General features: G+C 38.9%; 1 protein-coding gene and 2 long non-coding RNA genes across 6 annotated transcripts in view; 2 read left to right on the top strand and 1 right to left on the bottom strand.

The window, feature by feature from the left end:
• Positions 1-27,236, top strand: part of cacnb4a (calcium channel, voltage-dependent, beta 4a subunit) — a 36,164-nt gene extending 8,928 nt beyond the window's left edge. Inside the window, exons 1-13 of one of the 4 annotated variants that reach the window (XM_078939177.1) lie at positions 723-1,148; positions 14,898-15,017; positions 16,259-16,381; positions 16,981-17,108; positions 18,702-18,778; positions 18,853-18,872; positions 19,978-20,058; positions 21,799-21,857; positions 21,941-22,050; positions 22,183-22,334; positions 22,878-22,973; positions 23,063-23,239; positions 25,355-27,236. In XM_078939177.1, the coding sequence (XP_078795303.1) occupies positions 1,104-1,148; positions 14,898-15,017; positions 16,259-16,381; positions 16,981-17,108; positions 18,702-18,778; positions 18,853-18,872; positions 19,978-20,058; positions 21,799-21,857; positions 21,941-22,050; positions 22,183-22,334; positions 22,878-22,973; positions 23,063-23,239; positions 25,355-25,615 (1,449 nt within the window). In that variant the 5' untranslated portion in view covers positions 723-1,103 and the 3' untranslated portion in view covers positions 25,616-27,236. Of the gene's footprint in view, positions 1-722; positions 1,149-14,897; positions 15,018-16,258; positions 16,382-16,980; positions 17,109-18,698; positions 18,779-18,852; positions 18,873-19,977; positions 20,059-21,798; positions 21,858-21,940; positions 22,051-22,182; positions 22,335-22,877; positions 22,974-23,062; positions 23,240-25,354 lie in introns of those variants that run through there. The other 3 variants (XM_023950744.2, XM_023950742.2, XM_023950743.2) reach the window with 3 other exon arrangements.
• Positions 7,685-8,710, top strand: LOC101159955 (uncharacterized). The gene is made up of 3 exons (XR_002872469.2): positions 7,685-7,785; positions 8,416-8,495; positions 8,574-8,710. It is a non-coding gene; the product is annotated as an uncharacterized LOC101159955 (long non-coding RNA).
• On the bottom strand, positions 8,919-10,105 carry LOC111946729 (uncharacterized). Its single transcript, XR_002872468.2, has 2 exons — positions 9,985-10,105; positions 8,919-9,191 (listed from the first exon to the last, which is right to left on the bottom strand). It is a non-coding gene; the product is annotated as an uncharacterized LOC111946729 (long non-coding RNA).
• Positions 27,237-27,245: the final 9 nt, after the last annotated feature.

The following is a 27,245-nucleotide window of genomic DNA, read 5'->3' as shown; positions in this document are numbered from 1 at the left end:
TGAATCTGCAATAGTTGCACATTGTTGCTACAGCAAAATAACTGTAATAACTTTATTTCGAAATAGAATATATAACCCAATAAAAAAGGATTTTTACTATTAAAATTTATTTTGAAAAACAGGTAATTAGGATTTTATGTTTTTTTTTAATTATTTCAGTCTAATGTAAAATTATGCCTCAAATAAATGCAAATTTTTTAAATAAAAGCAGCACATCTATAACAGTTGAAACATTTTTTGGGATTTATTTAAGGAGATAGCCGAGGTTTGAGTGTTCTGAAGATGTAACATTTTAACATTAAGAATAATAAGCTTTAATTTTCTTGATCAAAAGCTGATAAATCCTGTAGTTTAACACTATCAAAGGTGTTGAATGGATGAATTTCCTACACGATCGGTTTCCCTCATGCAGTTAAAAATAAAGAAGCTCTAAAGAAAAAGCTCCTCTTGTACCAGAGCAGCATGTTGACAGCATCCAGATTGAACCCTCATCCCTCAGCTGTTGCCTTGAATTAAATGTCCGTCTTTGCAAATGAATGTTTACTTTTTCCTGGGCGAGAGATAATTCTCACTCCCTCATCCACACTTGCACAGCCTGTTGGTTAATGATGCTCTCAGGCCACAGACTCCCCTGCCTCCCTCTTACTCTCTTCCTTATTCACAGTCAGCCAAGCTGACTGGAGCCTCTTCCGACCAATGGGAAGGCTGCATCCTGCCGCTGTCATCGGCCCCACACTGGAGGAAGGGATTGGTTTGTGAGATTTGAGCTTGGACGGCAGATGAAATGCTTGGTCTGCTGTGCCGCACGAGATAGCCAGATTGCCTGATGATGGGAGCCAATACACGCTGGCCTTGTGGGCAACAACATTCAGTTCAGCATTGAAAAACAAATGACCTTTTTTTTTATTTTTGTATGCAAATTTTTTTGCTTTGTTTTTTGTTCTGGTGTGCTCTGCCTTCTTTGTTGACTACCTTCATATGGAGAAAGAGACTGCTTGCAGGTTTTGTCTCTCATCTGATTTCTCCATCCATCCGCTCCGGAACAGGTTGATCTTTTTGTTTCTTTTGTACTAAAGAACCGCCTTTGGGATTCTCCCTCCTCCATGTACGATAACTTGTACCTGCATGGATTTGAAGACTCTGAGGCGGTGAGTGGAAATGATTTTCGGCGTGCTGGATTGTTTTTTCTTTTTTTTGACACTAAAGGGTGCGGAGGGTACACTTTTTCTCTGGATAAGGATGGAAAGGAGGATCTGCATTCGTGTGTCAGCTTTGCACTTCAGTCAACCCAGTGGTTGCTTTATCTTCCCATCTTTTAGTGGATCTGAAATTTTAGGCACCTTTTTTTGCACAAACAAAATGACCAGCATTTGTCTTTTCATTTGAATGCGAAAGGTTTTGTCAAATTGAGGTATTCAGCACCTCACTAGTCTGCTTGCCTTTTCTTTTTTTATTTAGATTCCAATCTTTTTCTAAATAGACCAGCAGATTTAAAGAAGACTCACAGCTTTTACATTTGAGCAAAGGTACATGCCTGTATGGTTGAGAAACACTGAGTTATCATCGATTCGGGTTATTTTTTTGTACAAAAAACAGATGCAGATAAATACAGAAAAGAAATATCACACACGGATGAAAAGAAGTAAAAGGAAAACTCATTTTGGACGGCCAGAACGGAGGGGCATCCACTAGATGAGGATGTGCTGGAGTGGCAGAAAATGCTTACAAAGGCAATAAACGGCAGGGCTGCTGCCGGGTAGAGGAGAGGAGGGAATCCCACTGAGCAAAGTCTGTCAAGACCCCACTGTAAAGCCACCTGACACCCTGGCTGTCTCTAGAAAGCGGAAAACATTTTTTTAAGGACATTCTGTTCTGTCTGTGGTTAGTAAGTAGTGGCACATGTCTTGTATTTGGAAAAAATAGATATTTTGTTTGCTCTGTCTGCACAAAAACCACAATGTACTTTATTTATGATGAGACATTTTCCCATCATAGAGACAATAGAGATAAATGGCATCATTCAGGCATCAATAACAGAGGGGGATTGAATCGTGACTGCTGTCTGAGATTCCTCCTAATACTAAAGTCAGGGCTCAATTTAATATGTTTACATTTTGTTCAAATTCAGGTTCCACATTACAAAAATGTTCAACAATGATGCGCTCAAAGGTTCAGGCATTTATGTTCAGTATGCTGCATTTGTTTTAGTTTTGTTCAACATTTATTTTTCCCTATATTTCCTTGCAGTAAAAAGGTTTTTAAAAGAAAAGTTTAATTTTTTTTGTCTTTCACATTCTGTTGGAGGAGTTTGGTGGCCATCCAGGCTGGTGAGGGGGGGCTACTAACCCTTGTTATCTTATCAGACGTCAGATAAAGAACCCTTGAAAATGATATATATTTCAGTCGTGAATTATTGAAACCACTTCCTGGTAATCTGCATTAGAGTTTACTTCTTTAGCAAACTTGAGACAATAACACAATCGTTGAACTAGAGGTTTGAAATGACTTCCTGCATCCAATCAATTCTGTGTTCACTGTTCCATGTTTGGAACCTGACTGGCAGCTCTTATTATCAGCACTTGGCATGAACATTTCTTTCTTGTCTTCTTTTTTTTCTCTTGTGCAGTTAGGATTTTATCCTTCTTTTCAAACAGACGCATACATAAAGGGATGTGTTGCATTTCATCCCTAAAATAACTGTTAGCATTTACATTCATTATACACTGACCAAAAATATAAACACAACACTTTTGTTATTGCTCCCATTTTCTATGGTATGAACTCAAAGATGTAAAAACATTTTCCACATACATAAAATAACCAGTTCTCTGAAATATTGCTCACAAATCTGTCTAAATCTGTGATAGTGAGCACTTCTCCTTTGCCAAGACAATCCATCCTACCTCGCAGGTGTGCCATATCAATCAATCAATTTGGCAGCACATCCAACCGGCCTCACAACCGCAGACGACGTGTAACCACACCAGCCCAAGACCTCCACATCCAGCATGTCCACCTCCAAGATCGTCTGAGACCAGCCACTCTGACAGCTGCTGAAACAATTGGTTTGCATAACCACAGAATTTCTGCACAAACTGTCAGAAACCGTCTCAGGGAAGCTCATCTGCATGCTCGTCGTCCTCATCGAGGTCTCGACCTCACTCCAGTTCGTCGTCGTAACCGGCTTGAGTGGGCAAATGGTCACATGCGATGGCGTCTGGCACGTTGGAGAGGTGTTCTCTTCACGCATGAATCCTGGTTTACACTGTTCAGGGCAGATGGCAGACAGCGTGTGTGGCGTCGTGGGTGAGCGGTTTTCTGATGTCAATGTTGTGGATCGAGTAGTCCATGGTGGTGGTGGGGTTATGGTATGGGCAGGCATATGTTATGGGCGAAGAACACAGGTGCATTTCATTGATGGCATTTTGAATGCAGACATACCGTGACGAGATCCTGGGGCCCATTGTTGTGCCGTACATCCAACAACATCACCTCATGTTGCAGCATGATAATGCACGGCCCCATGTTGCAAGGATCTGTACACAATTCTTGGAAGCTGAAAACATCCCAGTTCTTGCATGGCCAGCATACAGGACATGTCACCCACTGAGCATGTTTGGGATGCTCTGGATCGGCGTATACGACAGCGTGTTCCAGTTCCTGCCAACATCCAGCAACTCCACACAGCCATTGAAGAAGAGTGGACCAACATTCCACAGGCCACAACAGACAACCTGATCAACTCTATGCGAAGGAGATGTGTCGCACTTCATGAGGCAAATGGTGGTCACATCAGATACTGACTGGTTGTCTGGGTCCCCTGACCCCCTCAATAAAACAAAACTGAAGATTTCAGAGTGGTCTTTTCTTGTGGCCAGTCTAAGGCACACCTGTGCAATAATCATGCTGTCTAATCAGCATCTTGATATGGCACACCTGTGAGGTGGGATGGATTGTCTTGGCAAAGGAGAAGTGCTCACTATCACAGATTTAGACAGATTTGTGAACAATATTTCAGAGAACTGGTTATTTTGTGTATGTGGAAAATGTTTCACATCTTTGAGTTCATACCATAAAAAATGGGAGCAATAACAAAAGTGTTGCGTTTATATTTTTGGTCAGTGTATATGCAGACAATTTGAGAATGTTCTCTCTGAGTTTTTGTGATACATTGAAGAATTACTCATTTAACCTGAGTTTTATTTTGAAAAGTCTCTTCCTGTATGCCACCTTAATTGTGCAGGATTTTTAGACATTTTACCAGCTTGATAAATTTCTTTATATTAAAAAAAAAGACCTGGTTGAGCTCAAATGTTGTTATAATTAGACATTTTCCCGTGCTGCGCTTTGCTAAATTTCTTGCTATAGCGCTGCCTGTATACAGATGTGTGACTCATCTCTATAACAATAATTAGGTTAAATAAATACCCTCTGTGATAGTGAATGTCCTATTGCACATGTGCTGCAAATGCACCACCTGAAACCTGGAGACGAATCTCCTCGTACTCCTGGGTTGCCTTATCTAAGTCTCAAAGCTTGTCTCTGACCAGCACTGAGGTCAAAAAGCAGATGCAGATGGGAGACCAGACCATGCGTTGGCATCTGCACAGATTAGACCAGAGTGTGGGGAGATAGACTCAAGACCCACCACTTGACCCTTTTAGATGGCGACCCCCCATAAAACTGCATTGCACACGAGTACACAGGTTTTATGCCAATGCAGAAAAGGGATGAAGAGTCACACCCACCTCTTGTGATTGTCATTTTGGAAAGTCTTAAAAGTACTTTGTGCTCTGACTATCGTTGTCTATAAGATTTATAAATCAATAGTGTGGGGAATGTGAAGTGCTTGCAACCAGAACCAGGATACTACATTTGCTCTGTAGTTTGCATTTAGCTATGCTTCTTTCAATTTATAGCTACTAAATGTAATTCCCCTTTAGTTTGGCACAAAGGTTAAGATTACTTCATCTAAAAGAATTATGGTCTGATCACACGATGTTTTTCAATACATAAAATTGGAAAATTTGTTGCAAACAAAGAACATTTTTCAACAAAAAGCCATTCTTTCTGGATACATTTAGACATTTGAGTAAATTTAATTATCTTTGGATTTTCTTCTTTGTTTTCCGCTTTGTTTTCCCACTCCTCCAGTTATAGATTTCCCTTTTGATGAGACGGTAAATAACAGTTGTTTTGCTGCTAGGGAAGACTCCCCTGGCTCCGAATGGATCATTAGTGAAGAGGCCTGGAAGCCCTGAACAAAAGCATCCATCCTCACTGACCAGCTCGACACATTGACTAACTGCACTGCAAATCTCCAGTTACACGCGTCTGCATGTATTTTTATTAAATTATCGACATTCTGCTGCAGTGATAATTCGCCAGATCCATAAATAAAGTTCCCAATGAGAGGTCCACAATCACAAAGAAGCTTTAAGCCTATAAGAAAACACCTTTGATTTACCTGAAAAAAAAAGAAGTAAACAAATAGTCATGCAAAGAGACCATTTTCATAATTGTAACAATGCAGGAATATAAACGGGTTTATATCTATTGTGGTTTGCTGTAAAGGTATTGACGATGAGGTTCGGCCGTTTGCTAATGGGTTAGTAAATGGTTTGATTCCTTGGCCTGGCTCAGAGACATAAACTCCACATTAAGTTAAAGTCCCTTAAAGTCACTTTGATGTTTTCTATTAGTGGGCGATTTCAAAAATAGGGGTTGCAGCTTTCATGGAAGCAACAGATTGCAGTTAAGTTTTAAAAAAACAGCTGGTATATGGTTTCAGTCATTCAAAGCAAGTGCAGCTCAAACTCACTGTGACTGCAGGCTTTAAAAACACTCAACAAAACTAGGACTCTATAAAGGCAGCTGGAGGAGAAATTGTACTTTTGCTAAAGTTTTAGTTTCTGACACAGTTTCTATGAATGCAATTTACCAATCTCATCAAACAAGAATGGTCAATCACTACAAATTTGATGTTGTGGTCTCTACATCTAACACAACCAACATGCCCCATTTTCTAGCCCATAAAGATACAGTTTAGTTAGGTCAGGAAGGTCATCCTGTGTAAAATGATACAGCTGCTTATTTTGCCCCCGACATTAGAAAAAAAGCAACAAATAAATCTACCTGATTCATAGCATTGTGTTGTAGATTTGGTGTCTGCATAGACCAGAATGGTGTTTCTTCACTAGTTGTCTTGTGGTTATGACTTGATTTGTTGTGCTTGATGTTACAATTCATCACTTCAAATTCCGCTGCAGCAAAAAATGGATTAACTTTAGCAACACTGGGTTGTGGGTCTTCCCACTACAATTTGAAAAAAGCTGTTCTGTATACCCCAACTACACGCTACAATCTAGGAAACATTTTTCATTCAAAGAAATATCAACCGTTGTCGTTCCAGGACGCACACCTGTTTCAAAGACTAGATAGCTTCATGCTTTTATATTTGATCCCTTTTAGGATCACAGGGTTGTGTTCTGGATTTTACTGCACAAATACTAAACTAATTCAAAATTTGTCCAGCAGAACATTTTGCTTTCATACCGACAACTTTTTGCACTGTTTACACAACATGATTTAGCAGTTTTTATTTTAGGTTGTTCCTTAATTTTCATTGATGTAATGGTTGTATTTTCCAAACCCGCTTAAATTCCTTTTGGGGTGATGGAGTTGCTGGAGCCTATCCCGGTTACTGTTGGGCGAAGACAGGTTAACGCTCTGGACGGGCCACTAGTCCATTACAGGGCCACACAACAATGCACACATACACAGTTAGGGCTAACTTAGAGTGACCAACTGACCTACAAAGCATGGTCTTGGACTGCGGGAGGAAGCCGGAGTGCCCGGGTAAAACCCACGCATGCGTGGGGAGAACATGCAAACTCCACAAAGGTCCCAGCCGGGATTTGAACCAGGATCTACTTACTGTGAGGAGAAAGTGCCATTACATTGCGATAGTTCATTTGGCAATACTTGTATTGATTTAAAATGCTGTCAGGATATTTATTTGATTATTTATTTTCATTATTTATGAGAGCGATGTTTCCTTTGATCTTTTGTTCACCTTCCACAACCTTGAATAGACTCTTCTGTCTGTCAAACAGTTAAGATGAATGAGATGATGGAAACAAATTCACTTTGATGCAGACTCCCTTCTATGTATTTTTCTTTAAATCCAGTAAACCCAACAAAGTATATAAATGTTATGGATGACAACTATTTTTTATTAGGAAGCAGCTGTTAGTTGTTGCGGGTCTGGTATCATAAGCGGTGAGTCTAAGCCCCGCCACTCTACCTCATCACACCTCTGCAGCTCCAAGTTGTTTTCCCTCCGTGTGCAACCCCCCACCCCCGCCAGTATGGTGTCAAAATAGAGCCTAAAGTATTGCGCATCAAAACAGTAAAACCGCGCATCAAAACCCCAAATCTGCGAATTAAAATGCATAAATTGAGAACCAAAACCCACAATTTGCAACCAAAAGCCTTTCCCCAAAGCACAATCCTATTTCTCAGCTGCCGATTTGTTTTCTCGCCATTCTGAAATCCTGTTTTTGAGTTGCAGTTTTATTTTGAAACTGTCTTTTTGAGTTGCGCTTTTATTTTTTGAGTTGCGCTTTTATTTTTTGCGATTTTGATTCTAAAACCTGTCGACACGTAAAAACAGTGACATGTCAGTCAAGGGGAGGGAAGGCGGGACATCCCTGATATCCAGAAGCTCATTGGCTACCGAATAAGACCGAGTCTTACGTCAACAGACCAGTTTAGAATGTGCCGGTAAGTTTCTCATGTTTTTCATATCTTTTACTATATTAAAAGATCAAAATTGTACTTTATTTAACCAGAGGACGCCAGCACATTCAGATGAGGAGCTCCACCAGTAGCTGCTAGTGAAAAAAGATGTTAGAAAGTTAGATGTTGCATGACAAACTATCACCATTGTTCTCCTGTGTTAGCATGCTAGCTAGCTCAATGCTAGCGGGGTTTCCAGCTCTTTTCATGACTTTTGTGGATTAAACAAAGTACATTTTTTACCACAGTGTCAGGATCGGTCATGTAAACCTGGGAATAATTGTCCGTGAATTGTCACTAGGGTTAATCAAATATGTTATAACCTATAAGGTTTCTCAATATTTTTCAGGGTTTACAGACAGAGGGAATTATTGAACAGAGAAACAATATTGCTGTGCCATATTATTCAAAATGTATGCGTCTGCACTATGCAGACTGGCAGAAGTCCGGTATTCGAGTGAACCAGAGCAGAGTAAATTGTAGCAGACCAGCAAAAACGTGTTTTATTCCACTTAAAATTATTCCAGTATTAGACATCAATAGAATTATTAGTATATTTAATTGGGTGGTGGTTTTAAAATTGACTAATGCTGTATGTCTGTTGTTTTCTATAAGGGCCGTTGTTATGCATACCATAACAAAAAAGGCAGGAATACTGAGGCAGCTATGACGTGGATGTCTACAACTTCTTTAAGGTAATGAAAACAATTTTAATCTTAATTTTTCTCTTCTTTTTTTGGTTAATTAACTTTGCTGTTTTTGTTTCTTTCCAGATGCAGGCCCCAAAGACGTCCCAGTGTGATGCAAAGGCTGTCCAGCAGGCTCACAGACATCTCCTGTCAACTGAAAGAGAAGCCTTTAAGATAGTTGTCCATTTCGACCACACTGTCTGCTTCCCATTTCTTAGTGCCTGTACGAAAACAGTGACTTTTCCACCTCAAGTCTTTTAAGGAGTTTTAAAAACAGTTATTTTAATTTCTCTGAATTGTGGTTCAGAATTTCACAGAACCTAATGCACTTGACTCTGTGTTTCAAAGATCTTTGCAAAACCATCAGTCTTTTGTACAAAACACATTTAATGGTCAAACATTAAAAAATGAAGCTTTACAAAATACCAGTGGTGATTATTAGCCATTTATTTTCTTAAGGGGGGCAGTATTTTGTAAGGCAGATGAGATCTGTTCACATTGTTAGTTTTTGTTACATCCTGCTGTGATGACATGCATAGATCAGTACATAAATGTTAATGTCTTGGCCATGGTTTTCTGATGTCCCACAAGGGTTGAACAGGTCTGAGAGGAGAGAGGACAAGCCACAGAGGGAACAACAACTCCAACAGTTTCCTGCTCTGCCTGGTTTAAGTTAGTCTGTCGTCCAATGTCCACAGCATCCTGCACACAAAGAAAAATGTATTTAAGACAGTTAAAATGAGTGTGTGTGTGTGTGTGTGTGTGTGTGTGTGTGTGTGTGTGTGTGTTTATATTTATATATATATATATACACACACACACACACACACACACACCTTAATTGCTACTCAGTAGCTGCATATTGTGAAAGGTAACTTCCTGTGTTAACCTGCAATCTTTAAGGTTGAGAAAATTATTTTGGAATACAGTTCAGAATCAGAAAAACTTTATTGATCCCACCTGTGGGAAATTTGCTCTGGTACTTCAAATAAAAATTGTGTTTCTTTTATTTATTTATTTTAAATAGGGATTAACTTGATCCCAAACTAGGAAAGGTGTCACTTTCTTGCAGCAATATGTTGCTTTGTTGTTCAATCCATCTGTGTAATCCCTAAGGAAATATTGAAAAACCTTATATATACACATGAATGTACTTCTTAAAAAACTATTTGAATAACCATAGTGACAATCCACGGGCAATTATTCCCAGGTTGACATGACTGATCCTGACACTGTGGTAAAAAATGTACTTTGTTTAATCCACAAAAGTCATGAAAAGAGCTGGATACCCCGCTAGCATTGAGCTAGCTAGCATGCTAACACAGGAGAACAATGGTGATAGTTTGTCATGCAACATCTAACTTTCTAACATCTTTTTTCACTAGCAGCTACTGGTGGAGCTCCTCATCTGAATGTGCTGGCGTCCTCTGGTTAAATAAAGTACAATTTTGATCTTTTAATATAGTAAAAGATATGAAAAACATGAGAAACTTACCGGCACATTCTAAACTGGTCTGTTGACGTAAGACTCGGTCTTATTCGGTAGCCAATGAGCTTCTGGATATCAGGGATGTCCCGCCTTCCCTCCCCTTGACTGACATGTCACTGTTTTTACGTGTTGACAGGTTTTAGAATCAAAACCGCAAAAAATAAAAGCACAACTCAAAAAATAAAAGCGCAACTCAAAAAGACAGTTTCAAAATAAAACTGCAACTCAAAAACAGGATTTCAGAATGGCGAGAAAACAAATCGGCAGCTGAGAAATAGGATTGTGCTTTGGGGAAAGGCTTTTGGTTGCAAATTGTGGGTTTTGGTTCTCAATTTATGCATTTTGATTCGCAGATTTGGGGTTTTGATGCGCGGTTTTACTGTTTTGATGCGCAATACTTTAGGCTCTATTTTGACACCATACGCCAGCGTGTCCTACACAGACAGCGCAACATACGGTCATCATAGCAGCACGTGGACAGGATAGTAGGGGCGCCCTAACGCAAATTTAAGGATTAAAAGATACCTTTTTTTTTTTGTTCTTTTCGAATGAGGATATTTACAATTTCACAGAATAGCTTCTTAAACTCATTAATTTTAAGGTCATGATCAATGTTTTGATTGCACTGTTTCCCCTTTTTTAAAGGGTTGATCTGAGCTGGAGGGCATTGAATTTCTATCCTAAGATTTATGTAGAACTGAGTTAGTAATAGGAACAATGCGTAGGAATTGACTGATAAAGGATGTTGTTGTAAATGCTGGTGCCAAAGCTCCTCTCATCCTCAATCATTTCTCTATTCTTCCTGTTTAGTAAAGGAATCCGGGGAAAGATTTTTGTGTGCTGTGGCCTTAAGGCCACAACTCAACAAAACTAGGACTTTATAAAGGCTGCCGGAGGAGAAATTGTATTTTTGCGGACGTTTTAGTCTCTGACACAATCTTTGACACGGTCAAACTACAAATTTTAATAAAGTCTTATGATAGGACAACAGTCACAAAACCTGGAACATAAAAATCCAATCCAATTCATGTTTTGAGACCCTTTTTATGTCTTTTGTAAAGATATGAATGAAGGAAACACTTTATTCCTTTTTTTTTCACTCTAATTGACCAGGATTTTGTTTACAAAGTTCACAGTACTTCAATAAGATCCAAGACCACAATGGGAAAAAAATCATGTTGTTCACCTTAAAATTTAAAAGCATACAATTAACTCATTACTGTTTATATTAGGGCTGCACGATATGAGGAAAACTTGCGATATGCGATATTAGTGATCAATATTGCGATAACGATAAATTTGCGGTAAATAAACAAATAGAAAAATAAACAAAAACATCATTCCCATTTCATTGCAACAGTTTAAAAATTATACTCCAAATGACCCTCATCGACATGGGGGACAAACGTCAGGGTGCCTAACCCTGGTCCTCAAGAGCCTCAACCCTGTCTGTTTTCCAATTCTCCCTAGACTGCTCGATAATGATAACCAAAATCAGGTGTGTTCAGTCAATCAGGATGTGAAATCACTCAAGTCAGCCAATCAACAGCAAGCTGGTTAAGGAGAGCTGGAAAACAGGCAGGGTTGAGGCTCTTCAGGACCAGGGTTAACATAATAGGCCTCCATCTGATTGGTCAACAATGGGAAGGCGTCCATCTGATTGGTCAAAGCATAAAGGGATTTATTTGATTCGTTAAATGCTTCAAGCTGCTAGAAGATTGTTTTAACACATTTTGGGTTTGCGATTTATTGCGATATTCACCGTCTTTTGCGATATGCATATTGCAGAGCTGGATATTGCGATAACGATAAATTTGCGGTATATTGTGCAGGCCTAGTTTATATGAATACATCCAGTGTATATTCAGTCAAGCAACTCTTGGTATTCCACTTAAAGACCCACTCTGATGAAAATTGTGTTTATGGTGTTTTTAACATATTTTTGTGGAACTTTTCTGATCATAGAGGACATTTATGGAGAAAATCAAGTTTAAAAAAAGTGCTTCTGAGTATTCATTGATGCAAATTGTTCTGATCAGGAGCAGACAAAAAAAATTCAGTTTGAAACAGCTTGTAGCTGTGACTTAGCTCCATCCTAAGCCATCCACTTGCAGACAAATAGATCCATTAACGTTTTTCTTTTCCTTGTTTGAGTTGGTATCTGGCTCAAACTGTAGGGCTGGATAGCACCAATATAGCTCGCCAATTTTGTTGCACCAGCAATGTTATGTTGGTGTCGTGAGGGACTGTAAGCTAGCGGGAGAGCGTGTAAACCGAAGGATGCCGGGAAGCAGGAGCGGACCTACTCTGCGCCCGCCGACAGTCCCAACAAATTTCTGATGAACGTCTGCTGCTCTGCAGAAACTATAACTCACTAAAGACAACTTCGTTAGAGCAGGAGTGTGTTACAGCTTACAACTGTGGGTCACAGTTGTACAATTCATGTCTGCCAGCCAGGGTGTGGTCACCTGACAAACGTGTTTCCTCCCCTGAGTCAGAAGAAAACACCATTAAACCAATACATTGACCTTTGTAACACATTTAAAGACTCGTGGCTAAAGTCAAATGAAAAGAGAAACAATTCTCACGTTTATTTCTGTCATGATTGGTGGAGCCGAGCAGGAAGCGCTTTAGTGGGTTTAGAACTGCTAAGTAACAACTTGCAGGTTGGTTGGCAGGTTTAACTGGACTTTAGGTTATTTTGATGGCAAGAAAAGGTCAAATGCTCGTGATAACTATAGAATTGTTTGTAGATTAGCAGCGGGTGAGGTTTATCTGGACTTTACTCAACCTGGAAGTCAGTCATTTAGCAGGGCTAAAAGGAAAATGGGGAATAACTTTACAAATTGTCATCAGATAACTATTTTTCAAACCTGAATGCTTATTTAAAGTTTATATTCTTTGAAATTATACTTTGATTTTTTTGGCTTATGGTTCAAGTTTTGTATTAAATACATAGGGGGCTTTGAATTTTAAGAAACTTTTTTAATAAAATGTTTGTAAAGATCTTTAGAAGAGCGTCATTAGGAAAACAGTTTGAGGTCATTCTGCTTTATGACTTTAGCTTCTTGACCTCTTCATTGCCCCTTCTTTATTTCATACTATTATAAACCATTTTTCACACGAATTAACAGTGTTACTGGGATAACACTCATCTTTGTAGAAATTTCCTCCCCATGTTCATCGTACGCACATTATACAACAAATTCTACCTGAATGGGATTCATATGCTACATCTGTTCCCTATAAAGACGGTCTTAGCTTTTTGAATCGTGGTCGTGTCATCTTTGTCACAGTCACTATGCCTTAAATATGTAGGTGGGCGTTTTTACTGCCTACTTTAGAATAAAAAAGGAGAAGACGCAAGGCACTGGGAGTGTTAGGAAGGCGATGACTTCACTGATAAGGATGGCATGAAGCGGATGTCAGCCTGAGGCAGTCTTAAGGGTGGAAGGCGTGAGATCATTCTTTAAGTGCCAGAGGAATTAACACACCAACACAGAAAAAGCGGGTCACTTAAAGGTGGCGTCACTAAAGGTAATGTCACCTACACTGTCAGAAAACACAACCACAGCACTTGCTGTATGTGGAACCAAGGAAAGTAAACGACTCGTGTATCCAAAGCTAATGTCGACTTTATATATGCTTTATCTATTTAGGGGGAAGGAGTAGTTAGTATTCGTGATTCCATTCCAATATATATTTATTACATGTGGGATGAACAGCTTTTAAATTGTTTTCAATTTTAGTGGATGTACTTATGTTTGGAGCAAAGTGATCCCTTAATACTATTATCTTTTTTTTTACATAAGAGCACAGCAACGCCCAATGGAAATACTGTCAACTAATATTGACAAACATAAATTTACATGGGTTGGGGGAAAAAGAAAGAGCTGGAATGATAATTAAGGCTGCAAGCGGGCCCCATTCATTTTTTTGACAGTCTTTTCCGCTGTGATGTCATTTTTTTTTTTTTTTTTGGTTGCAAAAAAAGCTTTTAGCAAAAAACTTTAGCAAAGATGTACAATACTTACAAAGAACTGCAAAAACAATATGGTCCTTGCAATCCAGGACTGCTACATGGCATTGTTGGGTATCATAGGTCTGCAAAAATATACAGTATGTCACAGTGTATATTTCTGTTTGTGTATTACAATTGGAAGATATACTATGTTCATCGTATTTGCAGATTGTTTTTCTGTATCAACATTTTTGAATATTCTTCATTTACAAGGAAATGTTCCATATTATCTACATGAAAAGATTTGTTCATGAAAAATAACACAGAACCCAAGTATCAGGGAAAGGAGATAACATTTACATAGATGATATAGAATTTTACATAGGAAACTGAGGATAGTCATTCTGAAGTCGTTCTATGATTAGTGCAGCAGTGCTTTAAGATTTATGTTTTTTAGTTTTAGTTTTACTATACTTCCCTGCTTTATTTACATTTCTTTTTGACTTAGCTTACCTTAGAAATGAGTCAGTAAATTCAGAAATGTGCATTTTCCTTTTCTTTCTATCTGATACATATATTTTATGTGTGCCAGAAATGAAAGCTTCCTTGCTGGTTCTTTGTCTTTAATCTATCAAGCTTTGATCGTCGTCAGAAAATTATTCATCAAATCAGGAGACACACAAACATTCCCAAAACACACAAACCTTGCTTGCAAAAGCAGACACACAAACACTGACATTCTCAGTCATCTCTTGTGTCGTCTTGATTTTTAGAGTTCTGTGTTGGGTTTGTATTTATTTACAATGTGTTTGATTTTATATAATGCATATGGAACTCGCATCAATGTCACTTTCCCCTCTTTGTCTTAAGGAATGTTTTCCGGTTGGGTGTACTGACATTGATGACTTCATCTGGATTAATGACAGGTCCTCTCCTCATCGTTTGTCTTGTTCTTCAGGGTTCAGCTGACTCTTACACAAGCCGACCGTCTGACTCAGATGTGTCCCTGGAGGAAGAGAAGGAGGGCGGCCGTCAGGAGAAGGAGCAGCAGGCCACTGTTCAGCTCGAAAGAGCAAAGGTTTGTTGCACTGGAAACTGTTTACTTGGACGAAACCAGACGTAGGATCATTTTCCTGGCTCCAGTGAGCCACAGCCACGGTGAAGATCCTGCTTCATGTCCAGTCTCGCACCGTCTGTTGCTAACTGGTCCAACGATCTCCTTTCCAGGCTCCGTCTGCTCTGGTGTATGAGAGCCAAAGAGTGGCAAATATTTCCAAACTTTTCATTGAATCTTTCTTCATTTGTGTTCTCACACAGCCTGTGATCTGATAAGAAGTATATATAGATTTAAAAAAAAAAGCTAAATGAAGTGTTTTATATGTAAAGCATTTTCCCATTGGCTGCTAAAAAGATATAATATTATTATATTATATATAATATAATCAAAAAACAGTTGTTTTCTAGGACATAGTTTCTGCAGAGTGGTGGAAGTTCCTTAGGAATTCACCTCTGAGTTATGGGCGGGACTGTTGCTGTGGAGTAAGCCCGCCCCCTTCCCCGGTATCCTTCTGTTTACACATTCTCCTGCTAGCTTACAGCCACTCACAACCCCAACCTAAGATTACTGGCGAAACAAAAATGGTGAGCAGTATCAGAGCAATCCAGCCGCACAGTTTTGAGCCAAATGTCCGCTCAGTCGAGGAAAACAAGGACGTACATGGATTTAGTCGTCTGCACGTGAGTGCGGCAGAATTGAGCAGAGCAGGGAGCTCGTGGCTGGCCGTAGCAGGTTCTAAGTCACACTTATGAGTTTTTTCATCTGCTCCCGATTCACAACGATTTGAATAGAGAAATACTCAGAAAGGCAATTATAAGCTTAATTTTCTTCAAATATGTCCTCCATCATGAGAAAAAGGCCTTTCAGACTGTAATAAAGTAAATAATGGGATCTTTTAGAAAAATAACATCTCATCTCTTTTGACCTTTGAGAAAGACCTGCTGTGTTTTGCTCCTGTGTGCATTAGATGTGATCAAAACGATCAAAACCGCCACCGTCTTGGTGCTCTTGTTGTGAGGAGGCCTGAAATAGCGGCGCCAACACCTCACTGCAGGGCAGACATGTATGATGCAACATCTGGATGAGCACACTGCAGCAGCCAGCGCTGCTAAACGTTTATTATGATCATTTTGGCAAATCACTTCATCTTGTCTCTGTGAACATGAAATCGTAGTAATCATATTGCACATCTCTTTTTTTTTTTTTTGCACTCATTTTTCCTCTCTCATCATGCTGTAGTTCTGCTCTCCTCTGTCTAACAGAGCAAAGCTGTTGCATTCGCGGTGAGGACCAACGTCAGCTACTGTGGTGCGTTGGATGAAGACGTTCCTGTGGCTGGGACTGCTGTCTCTTTTGATGCCAAGGACTTTCTTCACATCAAAGAGGTGCGATGCACTTGCAATTTTCTCTGCACCATTTGCACATGTGGGTTTTCTCAACCGCAGAAAGGACGTGTGTCTGAATAAAGCCTTGCATCAGAATATGTGATAGCAATGTGAGGTCACAGTGGCTAGTTACAGTTTCATGATTTAAGGAGAGAAGTATAAAAAAGGTTTGGCCTTTTTTGTCTGTGGAGAACTTTATGATGACATTAATTAACATTAAGGTTTTACCCTAAGGTTTTTGTTTTTAAATGTTTTTTACAAACAAAACTTGACACTGTGATTATGTAAAATTCTCTTTATCTACCTTTATTTACACTGAACAAAACTTTTGTTTTTGCTCCAATTTGTGATGAGATAAAGTCAATGATCTGAAACCTTTTTCTACGAACAAAACCAACAGTTTCTCTCAAATCTGTTCACAAATCTGTCTAAGTCATTGATCTTTGCTGAGATATAATCTATCCCAAAACTGTCACAAGTTTCTGTTTTTAAATGGATTACCACTCAAGATATTGAAAGGAATGAAATAACAATTACAGTGGGAATGGTTCGTTTTTAATAATTTTTTATTCTGACTTTTTTTCCCTCTTGTTTTGCAGAAGCACAACAATGACTGGTGGATTGGGCGACTGGTGAAAGAGGGCTGTGACATCGGCTTCATCCCGAGTCCTCTCAAGCTGGAAAACATCCGTCTCCAGCAGGAGCAGAAGAGAGGACGCTTCCCTGGGTGGGCAGAAAAGCAAAAGCAAAAAAGAAATGATTGGAAAATGATTAGAAATTGAGCACTAAGTTCTGGATGCAGGTCCTCATTAGCAGCAGAAAGGAAGGCAGGTCAAAATCCAACAACACGGGTGACGGGTGTAGCTTTCTGTTGGGTATCGTTACATTAGGAACAACATGCTAGCATGGAAACCAGAGATAAGCTATGTTCAAAAGAAATGTTCCACCACATGGAATTACTGGAGTTTATCCAAATGGGTGAATCTGACAAAAGTGCTAAAGTATTATAATCTTCTTATGTTGCTTTTGCGTTTTTTCTTTTAGTTTTTTAGTTTTAAAAAGCTGTTTTGTGAGTATGCTTCACAAGAAGTTATTGTCCACAAAATGTGGTAAATAATAATAAATACAACACATCCATTTGTAAAGTCATGCACACATTGGCCACTTTTTTTAGGTCCACCTTGCTAGTACCCGGTTGGACCTCTTTAGCCTTCAGAACTGCCTCAATCTTTTGTGGCATAGATTCAACAAGGCACTGGAAACATTCCTCAGAGAGTTTGGTCCACGTTGACATGACAGCATCACACAGTTGCTGCAGATTTGTCGGCTGCACATCCATGATGCCGATCTCCTGTTCCACCACATCCCAAAGATTCTCTATTGGATTTAGATCTGGTGACTGTGGAGGCCGTCTGAGTCCAGAGAGCTCATTGTCCTGTTCAAGAAACCAGTCTGAGAGGATTCTAGCTTTAGGACATGGCGCCTTATCCTGCTGGAAGTAGCCATCAGAAGATGGGTACACTGCGGTTATAAAGGGATGGACATGGTCAGCACCAACACTCAGGTAGGCTGTGGTGTTGGAACCATGCTCATTCGAAACTAAGGGGCTCAAGGTGTGCCAAGAAAATATCCCCCACACCATGACACCATCACCACCAACTTGAACCATTCATACAAGGCAGGATGGATCCATGCTTTCATTCGGATAATGCCAATTCTGACCCTACCATCCAAATGTTGCAGCAGAAATTGAGACTCATCTATTGTCCAGTTTTGGTGATTCGGTGTGAGTTTCAGCCTCAGTTTCCTGTTTTTAGCTGACAGGAGTGGTAACCGCTGTGGTCTTCCTCTGACGTAGCTCATCTTCCTCAAGGTTGGACGTGTTGTGTGTTCAGAGATGCTCTTCTGCAGACCTCAGTTGTAACCAGTGGTTTTTGAGTTTGTGTTGTCTTTCAATCAGCTAGAACCAGTTTTCAACAAGAAGATTTGAACTGCTGCAGATCGTCTTGTTCATGTCTACATTCCTAAATGCATTGATTTGCTGCCATGTGATTGGCTTTAACAAGCAGCTGTGCCAAATAAAGTGGCCAGTGAGTGTTCATTTAATACTGAAATACCATTAAAACAGTTTGAACTACTTAAGATCTATCACTTGCATCTGTGGAATAAATATAAGCAAAAAACTAAGACTTTTTGTATGAGGGCATAATTAGACCTATTTACCAGAAATTTAGATGATAACATTTTTGAATTTTTTTTTTTTCAAAGAAATATGTGGATTTTATTTTTATCTTTTTCTTTTCTTTTATAAATCCAGCAGTAAATCCAGCGGAAATTCCTCATCCAGTCTGGGAGATATGGTGTCTGGTACTTTTAAACCAAACCCAAACTCTGCAGGTAGGTGTAATAGTTCCACAGCATTTTGAAACATATTGCCTGTATGCACTAACACAGCTAATCTTATTTTTCAGGAAAACAGAAACAGAAAGTGGTGAGTACCGTTCATGTTTTATAAAAATATGCAGTGCTACTGAACGATATTTAGTTGACATGGTGCTAAGTAAGTTATGGACAATTAGTCAACAAAATAAAATGGATAAAATATCTGAAACTTTTCTGGAACATTGTTGCAAACGTCAATAACAGAGAAACAAACATACTGTATTTTATTCATCCCCCTTTAGAGGAAACTAAAGGATCTAGTGGCAAAACACAGAATTTAGAAAGTCCCAAAGAGTTATTTTCTAAAAATAAATAAATAAAAAGTAAAAATTTTCTTGGAAATAGGGGTGAAGTGTATGTTACCAAGAGTTCTCGTGTAGTTTAATGACAACAGGAATAAGCACATTCCTGAAGCTCTAAGTCATGGAACCACAAAAGGGCGTGGCCCATTCTGTGGCCATGCCCTTTTGAACGCACAGCCCAAAAACTTGCGTAGCTACACATTGGTGGCACATTGGTGAGAACGTAGGTTTGCAGTGCAGAGGGAAGAGTTGTCACTGTGGCTACTTCTCTGAACACGCATTGTCTCATGGAAGGGATGCCTGCTGTTGTTGAGGTTGGTCTGGATCACACTCCTCCTCCTCCACTCAGCAATTCCCCCACTGGAGTCCACTCTCACACCCACTACAGAAACACTCTTTCTGGTAAATGTTCCAGTCTGCTACTGTCTATCAAAGTCAAATTGCTTTCCCAACAAACAGTTCTTAAAAAAAGAAAAAGAGCATTTTCTACAACTGATGGATCAAGAACCAGAAGCAGCATCTCAATACAAACATTAAAGGATTTGAGTTATCTAAAACAGGGGGAATCTGTTCTGTCCTTTTTTTTGTAAACATTTTAAACAAATGATGTGTTTACAGTCCAGTCTGATGTCAAGATGGACTCTAGGATATTATTTTATCTTTTGTCCAGCTTTAGAAAATACACCTCCTTGTTTGAGGATATATATTCAAGTAACATATTTTAAACTTTAGTATTATCAAACATTTGTTCCAACATTTAGATGAATGAGATAGCTTGGTTAAAAAGAGAATTTAGAAGTTTCTTATCAGACATCACTGTTTGACTTTAGCTGTGTGCTTTCACCCCTTCAGGCCGAGCATGTCCCTCCGTACGACGTGGTTCCCTCCATGAGACCCGTTGTCCTGGTGGGACCGTCCCTCAAAGGCTATGAGGTAGTTGTTTGACTCATTCACAGTCATGATTTTCTCATCATATAGTGCAACCTTTTATCTCTCGGCCAAAAAACAAATTCACAGTGGGCTGTGCTTTTATGTATTTCTCAAAGAAGTATTCTCTGTAGTCTTTTGCATATAGAGGGACATTTTACTGTAAAATATTCAAATACTGTACCTCCTTATGGGCCATTGGCAGAAGGATTTAGTGTATGTTTATATTATCCATGCATTTGGAAAGGAAATCCCTGGTTCTGTAGTGACAAGGGAGAAAAGTTGGTATCTCTGTGCCGTTTTCTCGAGCTAGGAATGCACTCTCTGGCCAATTGCTTCCATCATCAGTGGATGATGAAACCACATCATCGAATCTTTATACTGATAGATTTCTTAAGTTCGCCACCAAAACCATCCGACTAATTGATGATCAGTTGCAGCAGCAGAGCAAACAATGAAGGAGGCCAAGGAGGTGGTGGGAGCTCTGAAGTCAGTTGTCATGGAATCGCAGTCCTTGCCTCTCGTGCTGCTGTTGCCGTGGTAACAACCTTCTGGGTAAACTGCATCAGATTGAAAAAGTGGAACACGGTTCGAAATTAGAAAGGCAGAATAATGTGTACTGAACCAAAGGCTCTGGAAGAAGATGAGTGGACTGTATTTTTAGAGACTCTAAACGTTCATGACAGGAAGTTTTTGGGTGAAACGACTCTCCTTGCTAATGATGCGACAGAAAGTAAAGACTCCAAAGAGCAAAGGCTCTCAGTAAAGATTGTGTGCAGGGTGGCACAGCTGCCAATTCTTAAAGAAGGTCTAAGATTATTTACATATACACCAAAATGTACATTTTTACAAAAGTAAAGGAAGGTATTTATCCATCATTTCTTCTTAAAGGATTGAAAATCTTGGTAAAAACTTTTATATTACAATAAATGAAAATAACATCCAGTTTCCAATAATCATAAAAAAAAATCTGTTAAAATGTTTTTTTTTTAATTTGCTGATAAAATTAGCAATTTCGATGAAAACAATAAAATTCATTTCCTGAATAGACAAATTCTGATGCTGTGTGCGTAATATGTAGGTGGGGGTGGGGGTTGTTAGCATGGTTTAGATCTACTTGAAAGAGATTTCTCTATTTTAAGAGAAGCATGTTGTGGCTCATTAAATTAGGATTTAAAAAAAAAAATCAAAATTAACTTTAAAAAATTCTTTTTGTACGTGTTTTACAAGAAAGAAAACATTTTACAACAACAAAAAACCCAGAGAGGAAATTATAGATCAAAGCTGCACGCTTGGTTCACTGAACACCCAACATCATACAAAATCACTAAACAATTAATCTCATGTGTGTGTTAGTTTTGTGAATTTTAGCTCAATGCAAGGAGCGTGCATATCGGTTTAAATTTTCTGTTGAAACGATTTAGTGTCTAAAAGGAAACCAATTCACCACCTGTGTTTTTGAAGACGCTGTGCTGTAGCCCATATTCAAAACCACCATGCACAGCTTTGAGAAAAGCTCGGTCAAGTGTGTAATGCACAGATCTGGCTCAGCAGCAGGCTGAGGGGGCGGCATCTGAGTGAAAAGGGGTTTCTCTTAGACGCTGCAGCACAGCGGAATCAGTATGAGTAAAAAGGTGCCTCTGAAGGTACTTCCACTGAAATCCCTTGCCTTTTGACTTCAATTGCACAACGTTCATGTGGATTCTTGTCTTCCTCCTCCTCCTCTTCTTCCATTCACCGCTGCAGGTGACAGATATGATGCAGAAAGCACTGTTTGACTTCCTCAAGCACAGATTTGATGGGAGGTGAGCACTGACAGCAAAGCCGCGGCTTTCATTATCCTGCTGCCCGCCAGGTTTTTCTAACCTGCACGTTTTGCATTGGATAGGATATCCATCACAAGGGTAACAGCTGACATATCATTGGCCAAGAGGTCAGTACTTAACAACCCCAGTAAGAGGGCCATCATTGAGCGATCCAACACCCGCTCCAACCATGGTAAATCTAGAGGAACCGTCTCACTCAATGATGCGCATGTCTTGTTGGTGTCCATGTCAATTCTATGTTTGACCATCCTTTTTCTTTTAGTTGGTAATATCTGCTTTGCTACACATTATTATTTATTTGTAGCGGAGGTCCAGAGTGAAATAGAGAGAATATTTGAGCTGGCCAGATCCTTACAGCTTGTGGTTCTAGACGCAGACACCATTAACCACCCAGCACAGCTTATCAAGACTTCTCTGGCACCCATTATTGTCCACGTGAAAGTGTCCTCTCCCAAGGTAAGACTACGGCGAGCCAACTAGAAGAATAGCTCTATGTTTGAATGTACTGGATTATGCTTCATTATCTGGAAAGAACAATAACATTTTTGAAGAATACAGTGGAAAGGAATGACAAAAACGCAGAAGTTGTTGAGGCTACGGACAAGAAACATTCAGAAGAGGCCATAGCTGAAATTTCTTGGCACTGTAATGAATGTTTCCAATCAAATCTAGTTTTATATATCTATGCAGAGATATATAGTTATTTTGTTTGTTCTCTTTTTTTGTTTTAAATGCTTGAAATAAACCAACTCCAATCCAACAATAATTTAAAAAAAAACACAGATATCATTGGACTATAAAGGAATTCAATTTCAGTGTGTTTTAAACTAAATTAGACCTCAAATTTGAATAAGACAAGAGTTAAACTTGATTTGCCAGTAACTTCTTACTTCTTCTTGTTGTCATTTGTTTTCTTAAAGTAAAAATACTGTTTTCATTTTTTCAAATAAATTGCATTTACTACAGAAGATAGATTTTCTTTATGATCTTGTTCTGCAGGTCCTGCAGAGGTTGATCAAATCAAGAGGAAAATCTCAGAGCAAACACTTGAACGTACAGCTGGTTGCTGCAGAAAAGCTTGCACAGTGTCCATCTGTAAATAACCCTCAAGCCCCACTTTATTGTCTGACAAAACTTTAAAGACACTTCAGATGCACCCATCCTGTTCTCATTTCTCACCTCAGGAAATGTTTGACATCATCTTGGATGAAAACCAGCTGGAAGACGCCTGTGAACACTTGGCTGAATACCTGGAGGCATATTGGCGTGCCACTCACACGTCACTTAGCACGCCACTCAACCCACTGCTGGGACGCAATCTAGGCTCCACGGCTCTCTCCCCATATCCTGCTGCCATACAGGTGAACTTTCTGAGTTGTAGTTAAAATGTCTTCCCTTTCCCTTTTTCTTATTCATTCTAAAATGTGATCACTTACATTATATACATTGGTAAATATATGATATGTTATATAAAAGAGTTGCTTTCATTTTTTATTGAAAATTGCATGTATAAAGTACCGGTAGTCTTTCTTAATCGCAGGAGTTGGGTTCTAAAGATAACCCGGAATCCCCTAAATCTGCAAAGAAGTCATCTTTATTTCTTACAATAACAATAGATGTTTAAGGTTGTAAACTCCTCACTGCACACTTTATACACTTTTCTCAGACAGACATGAGCACTTTCACACTATTATCCCTTGTTTGAAAACTCTCAACGGTCAAACTTTCATTGAAAAATAAATGCAGTAGTGGTCATGATTGAAGAGTCATGTAGATTTGGAAAACGCATTCCGTACAGGAGACACGGAAAGGAGGAAATTGGCGACATTGGTCTACAGCTAATCAGGATGGAGAACACAATTTGTTGTTAAAAAAAAAACAGACAAACATGCACAATTGCATCAAAAAGGGTGAACAGCCAGGGACAATTGTATGAGAAAAATATTCAAAAGATGTTCTACAACCAAGAGATATGTTTAACAATATATAACTTCTGACCAATGGCAAAAGATAACATGTTACAGAATGTCTTTAATAAATAAATAAATCTAAACTGAATTCAACAAGTGCACTAGGTTTCTAGCAATTCATATTTGGTAGCCTACAAGACAAAAGAAATACTCACCCTTCATTAGAGTAGAAACAAATAAAAGACAACTTTAAGCTCAGAGCCTTTATTCACATATAGCAAAGTCTAGAGTTTGGACCATCATAAAATACAGGCATCAACCTGAAAAACAACTCCCTGTTCCCTCAAGAGCTAAACTCAAATGTTAGAGATAACGATGGTTAACATGAGAAAAAAGAAAATCCTGCATACATTAACTTTGCTTTAGATGTTTGCTTTAGGAGAAAGTCTCCTCCCAGCTCAAGCTAGAGAAGTTGCGTCAGATTCTGGAACAAGATCTTTTGGTCCACAGTGGAAATGTTTGGTCAAAACACACAGCTCCGTGAATAACTGAATAGATCAAGAATTAACACAGCTTACCACTGTAAACACCTTAGACAAACCTGCGAACAAGTAAGTCTAATGATTCCCCCACAATATGCTCTGTATACCAAAGAGACAGAGAAGTAACCATCAGGCAGACGTGCCTCACTGAAGCTTGTTTATGCGACATGATGGGAAGCCCACAAGCAATTCTAGCGACAACAAATTAAGCTGAAAGGGAAAGTAGGAAAGTCTGATCCTGGTTGAGGTGTTGACCTTGACCTGAGTCAAAGGCTATAACTGATTTCTACACACAGCTTTGGAACGTTGGTCTATCATTAAACAGCAAAACAAGACACCTTCTGATGAGACATGTTCTGACATGAAATACTCTAGGATTGAAGGAGAAAGCTTGCATGTTCATCGACCATCTTGGCACCTTAAATGCTACAAGCAAGCAATGTTTTCACCAAAAAACATCTCATTCATTAGATAGCATTTTGTTGTTCATTAAAATAATATATAAAGCAATACTTGCTTGTTTTTCAAGGCTCTCCTCTGCTTTCTTGTATTGATTCTGATACAAGCTTTTAAAAACTAGTCATCTGGTTGATCACTGCTGTCTTGTAGATTTTACAGCCACTTTTGCTTCTAATAAGGAGCTAAGATCTGCTCTTTTGCATTTTTTGCTCATTATTTTTTCAGAAAGGCTCTCCTTAGTATTGCAGGCAACTTACCTCAGTCTGCTATTCATCTTTTCTCATCATTGCGTACCTTCAAATTGAAACTTTGGAGCTGTGCATTCACTATTAGTCTCTCAGCTGCTAATGACACCGTTTGCATGGGTGTATGACCGCTAGACAGACAAATGTATATTTTTTTATTTGATCAAAGTTAAGTCTTTTAAATGCTATATCCTGTAAAGCCAATGTTCAATCATTCAAAGTATAATCGGTTATTTTTAGATTTTCCATTTTGCTGTAGACATATTTGACCTCTTTGTCAAGTTTTCATATTTAGTTCCAAACATCCTGTGTCAAAACAGGCCCAAAGAAACCGAAACAGCAACAACACAACGACGGAGAATTCGGTTGAGTGTCGCAGCCTGATGCCCGCAGACGAGAACTGTCAAAATGAACGGGCACGGAAGAATCGCAACCGCCTGTCCTCGGACACGCAGCACAGCAGGGACCACTCTCCTCTAGTGGAAGAGGACTACCAGGACCCCTATCAGGACTCCTACAAGCCGCACCGAACCCGAGGATCCCCAGGGGGATTCTGCCAAGACACCAGGCACCGGGTTTGAGTTGGATCCTGTTGTTGACACGCTGTAGGCCTCTCTGCCTGTGATCGTCCAGCACGAAAGCAGGCAGCATTTGCCACTTTAACTCAATAGTTCCACTAGACTCACGTAAAATGTAACAATCTCTTATTTTTATGTAGTACCTCATATCCCCCTTGGCCTTGGCATTTGGCAAAGGGACATTTGCTCATGAATCCTGCCTTTGCTTTGGCATCACCAAGGATCTGGATATGAAAGTAGCACAAAAGCAGAATAGATGTTTTAAAGGGAAAGCTAAAGTCAAACATTGTTAAACATGTTCTAGAAATGGCTTGTAATTCAAGTGATCCAACAAGTGAAAGCGCGGGATGTTGACTTTTTCCGGACCATCCGAATAGCTCAGCTTTCACTGTAGCATGCGGGTAGGGCTGTATTAACAGATCACTGTCTGACTAAAGCTAGCAACAGACAGATGATCAGCACAAAACAAGTTCAGGAAGTGAGGAAGGAAAATATAATGCATCGATTATCCATTTCAAGTTTGTATGCTATTGTGTTTTATGTAAGCAAAATCAAATCTGTGGCACAGCCTAATCCTAAATGTTAGATTTAGATTTTTTTTTTAAATGTTATTCAGGACCAATGCAGTAAACTTCACATATTTTGTTTTTGTTGTGTATAATAGAAAACGTTGTGCATATATTAAACATTTCCATATCCTAACCTCAGGAATGAGAGGTCATTGTGACCTGGAAGTGTAGCGTTTATGTTTTCATCTATTTGATGGAAATGTGGTTATAAGTAATGCCTTTTTAGGGAAAGAAAATTTGTTTTATTATCGTTTACCAAAACTGAAGGTAAAAGAGAATATCTGAATCATCATGCAAAGTGTGATTTTCACATGCAGTGCATAAAATAACCACTGTTTTGGCTGTGGATTTAGTTGGACGTCATAAAATTGACAGAGTTGCAATTTTAGTGTAGAATTTATATTGAGGGCTTCCATGTGTATATATTGTTAAAACAATGTAAGAAAATCAATGTTATTTTCTCTGAGTTTCCATGTTATTATATCAAATTTAAATGCACTCATTCGTTTTAAAATCTTACTGAGGCATTAATTAAAAAAAAAAAGAACCATGATCAAATATTTTCTTTATTTTTAAGGAGTCCATGAATTAATGAAATGCAGAAATACTTTCATGGAGTAGCAACCAATCAGTCGCGTCCATTCTTTTTATTTTTAGCATCAGCCGTCACGATATTGCTCTAGATAAATGTAAAAATTACAATAAAACAAAGCACCTGCACAGGACTGAACTGCTATGCTCACAGTGACTTTTTCCTGCTACTATCATTAAATTCCCAAACTTTTATTTGTATTTTAGCTGTTTGATTGTATGAATTTATGATGAAATGAGCTATTATTAAAATTAAGATTTCGGATCATTTATTAATGTAAAATGACAGTTTTTTTTATTCTTCTGGAGAAGAAATGGCATAATTGTTTTTTTCAGACAAATCATTTTTTGTGTGTTGAGCACTGATCTACAGATCTGAATACTGCCTGTAAGGAAAAAATGCATTGATGGACAATTTGTGTGCACTGTCAGCTGGAATCTAAAATAAATTTAAATTAATCCTGGTTCTTGCA

Source organism: Oryzias latipes, chromosome 21 (genome assembly GCF_053564925.1).
Source record: "Oryzias latipes strain Hd-rR chromosome 21, Olatipes_Hd-rR_3.1".
Classification (NCBI taxonomy): domain Eukaryota; kingdom Metazoa; phylum Chordata; class Actinopteri; order Beloniformes; family Adrianichthyidae; genus Oryzias; species Oryzias latipes.
Note: the sequence above shows the minus strand (reverse complement) of the source record. Positions and strands in the feature narration are given on the sequence as shown.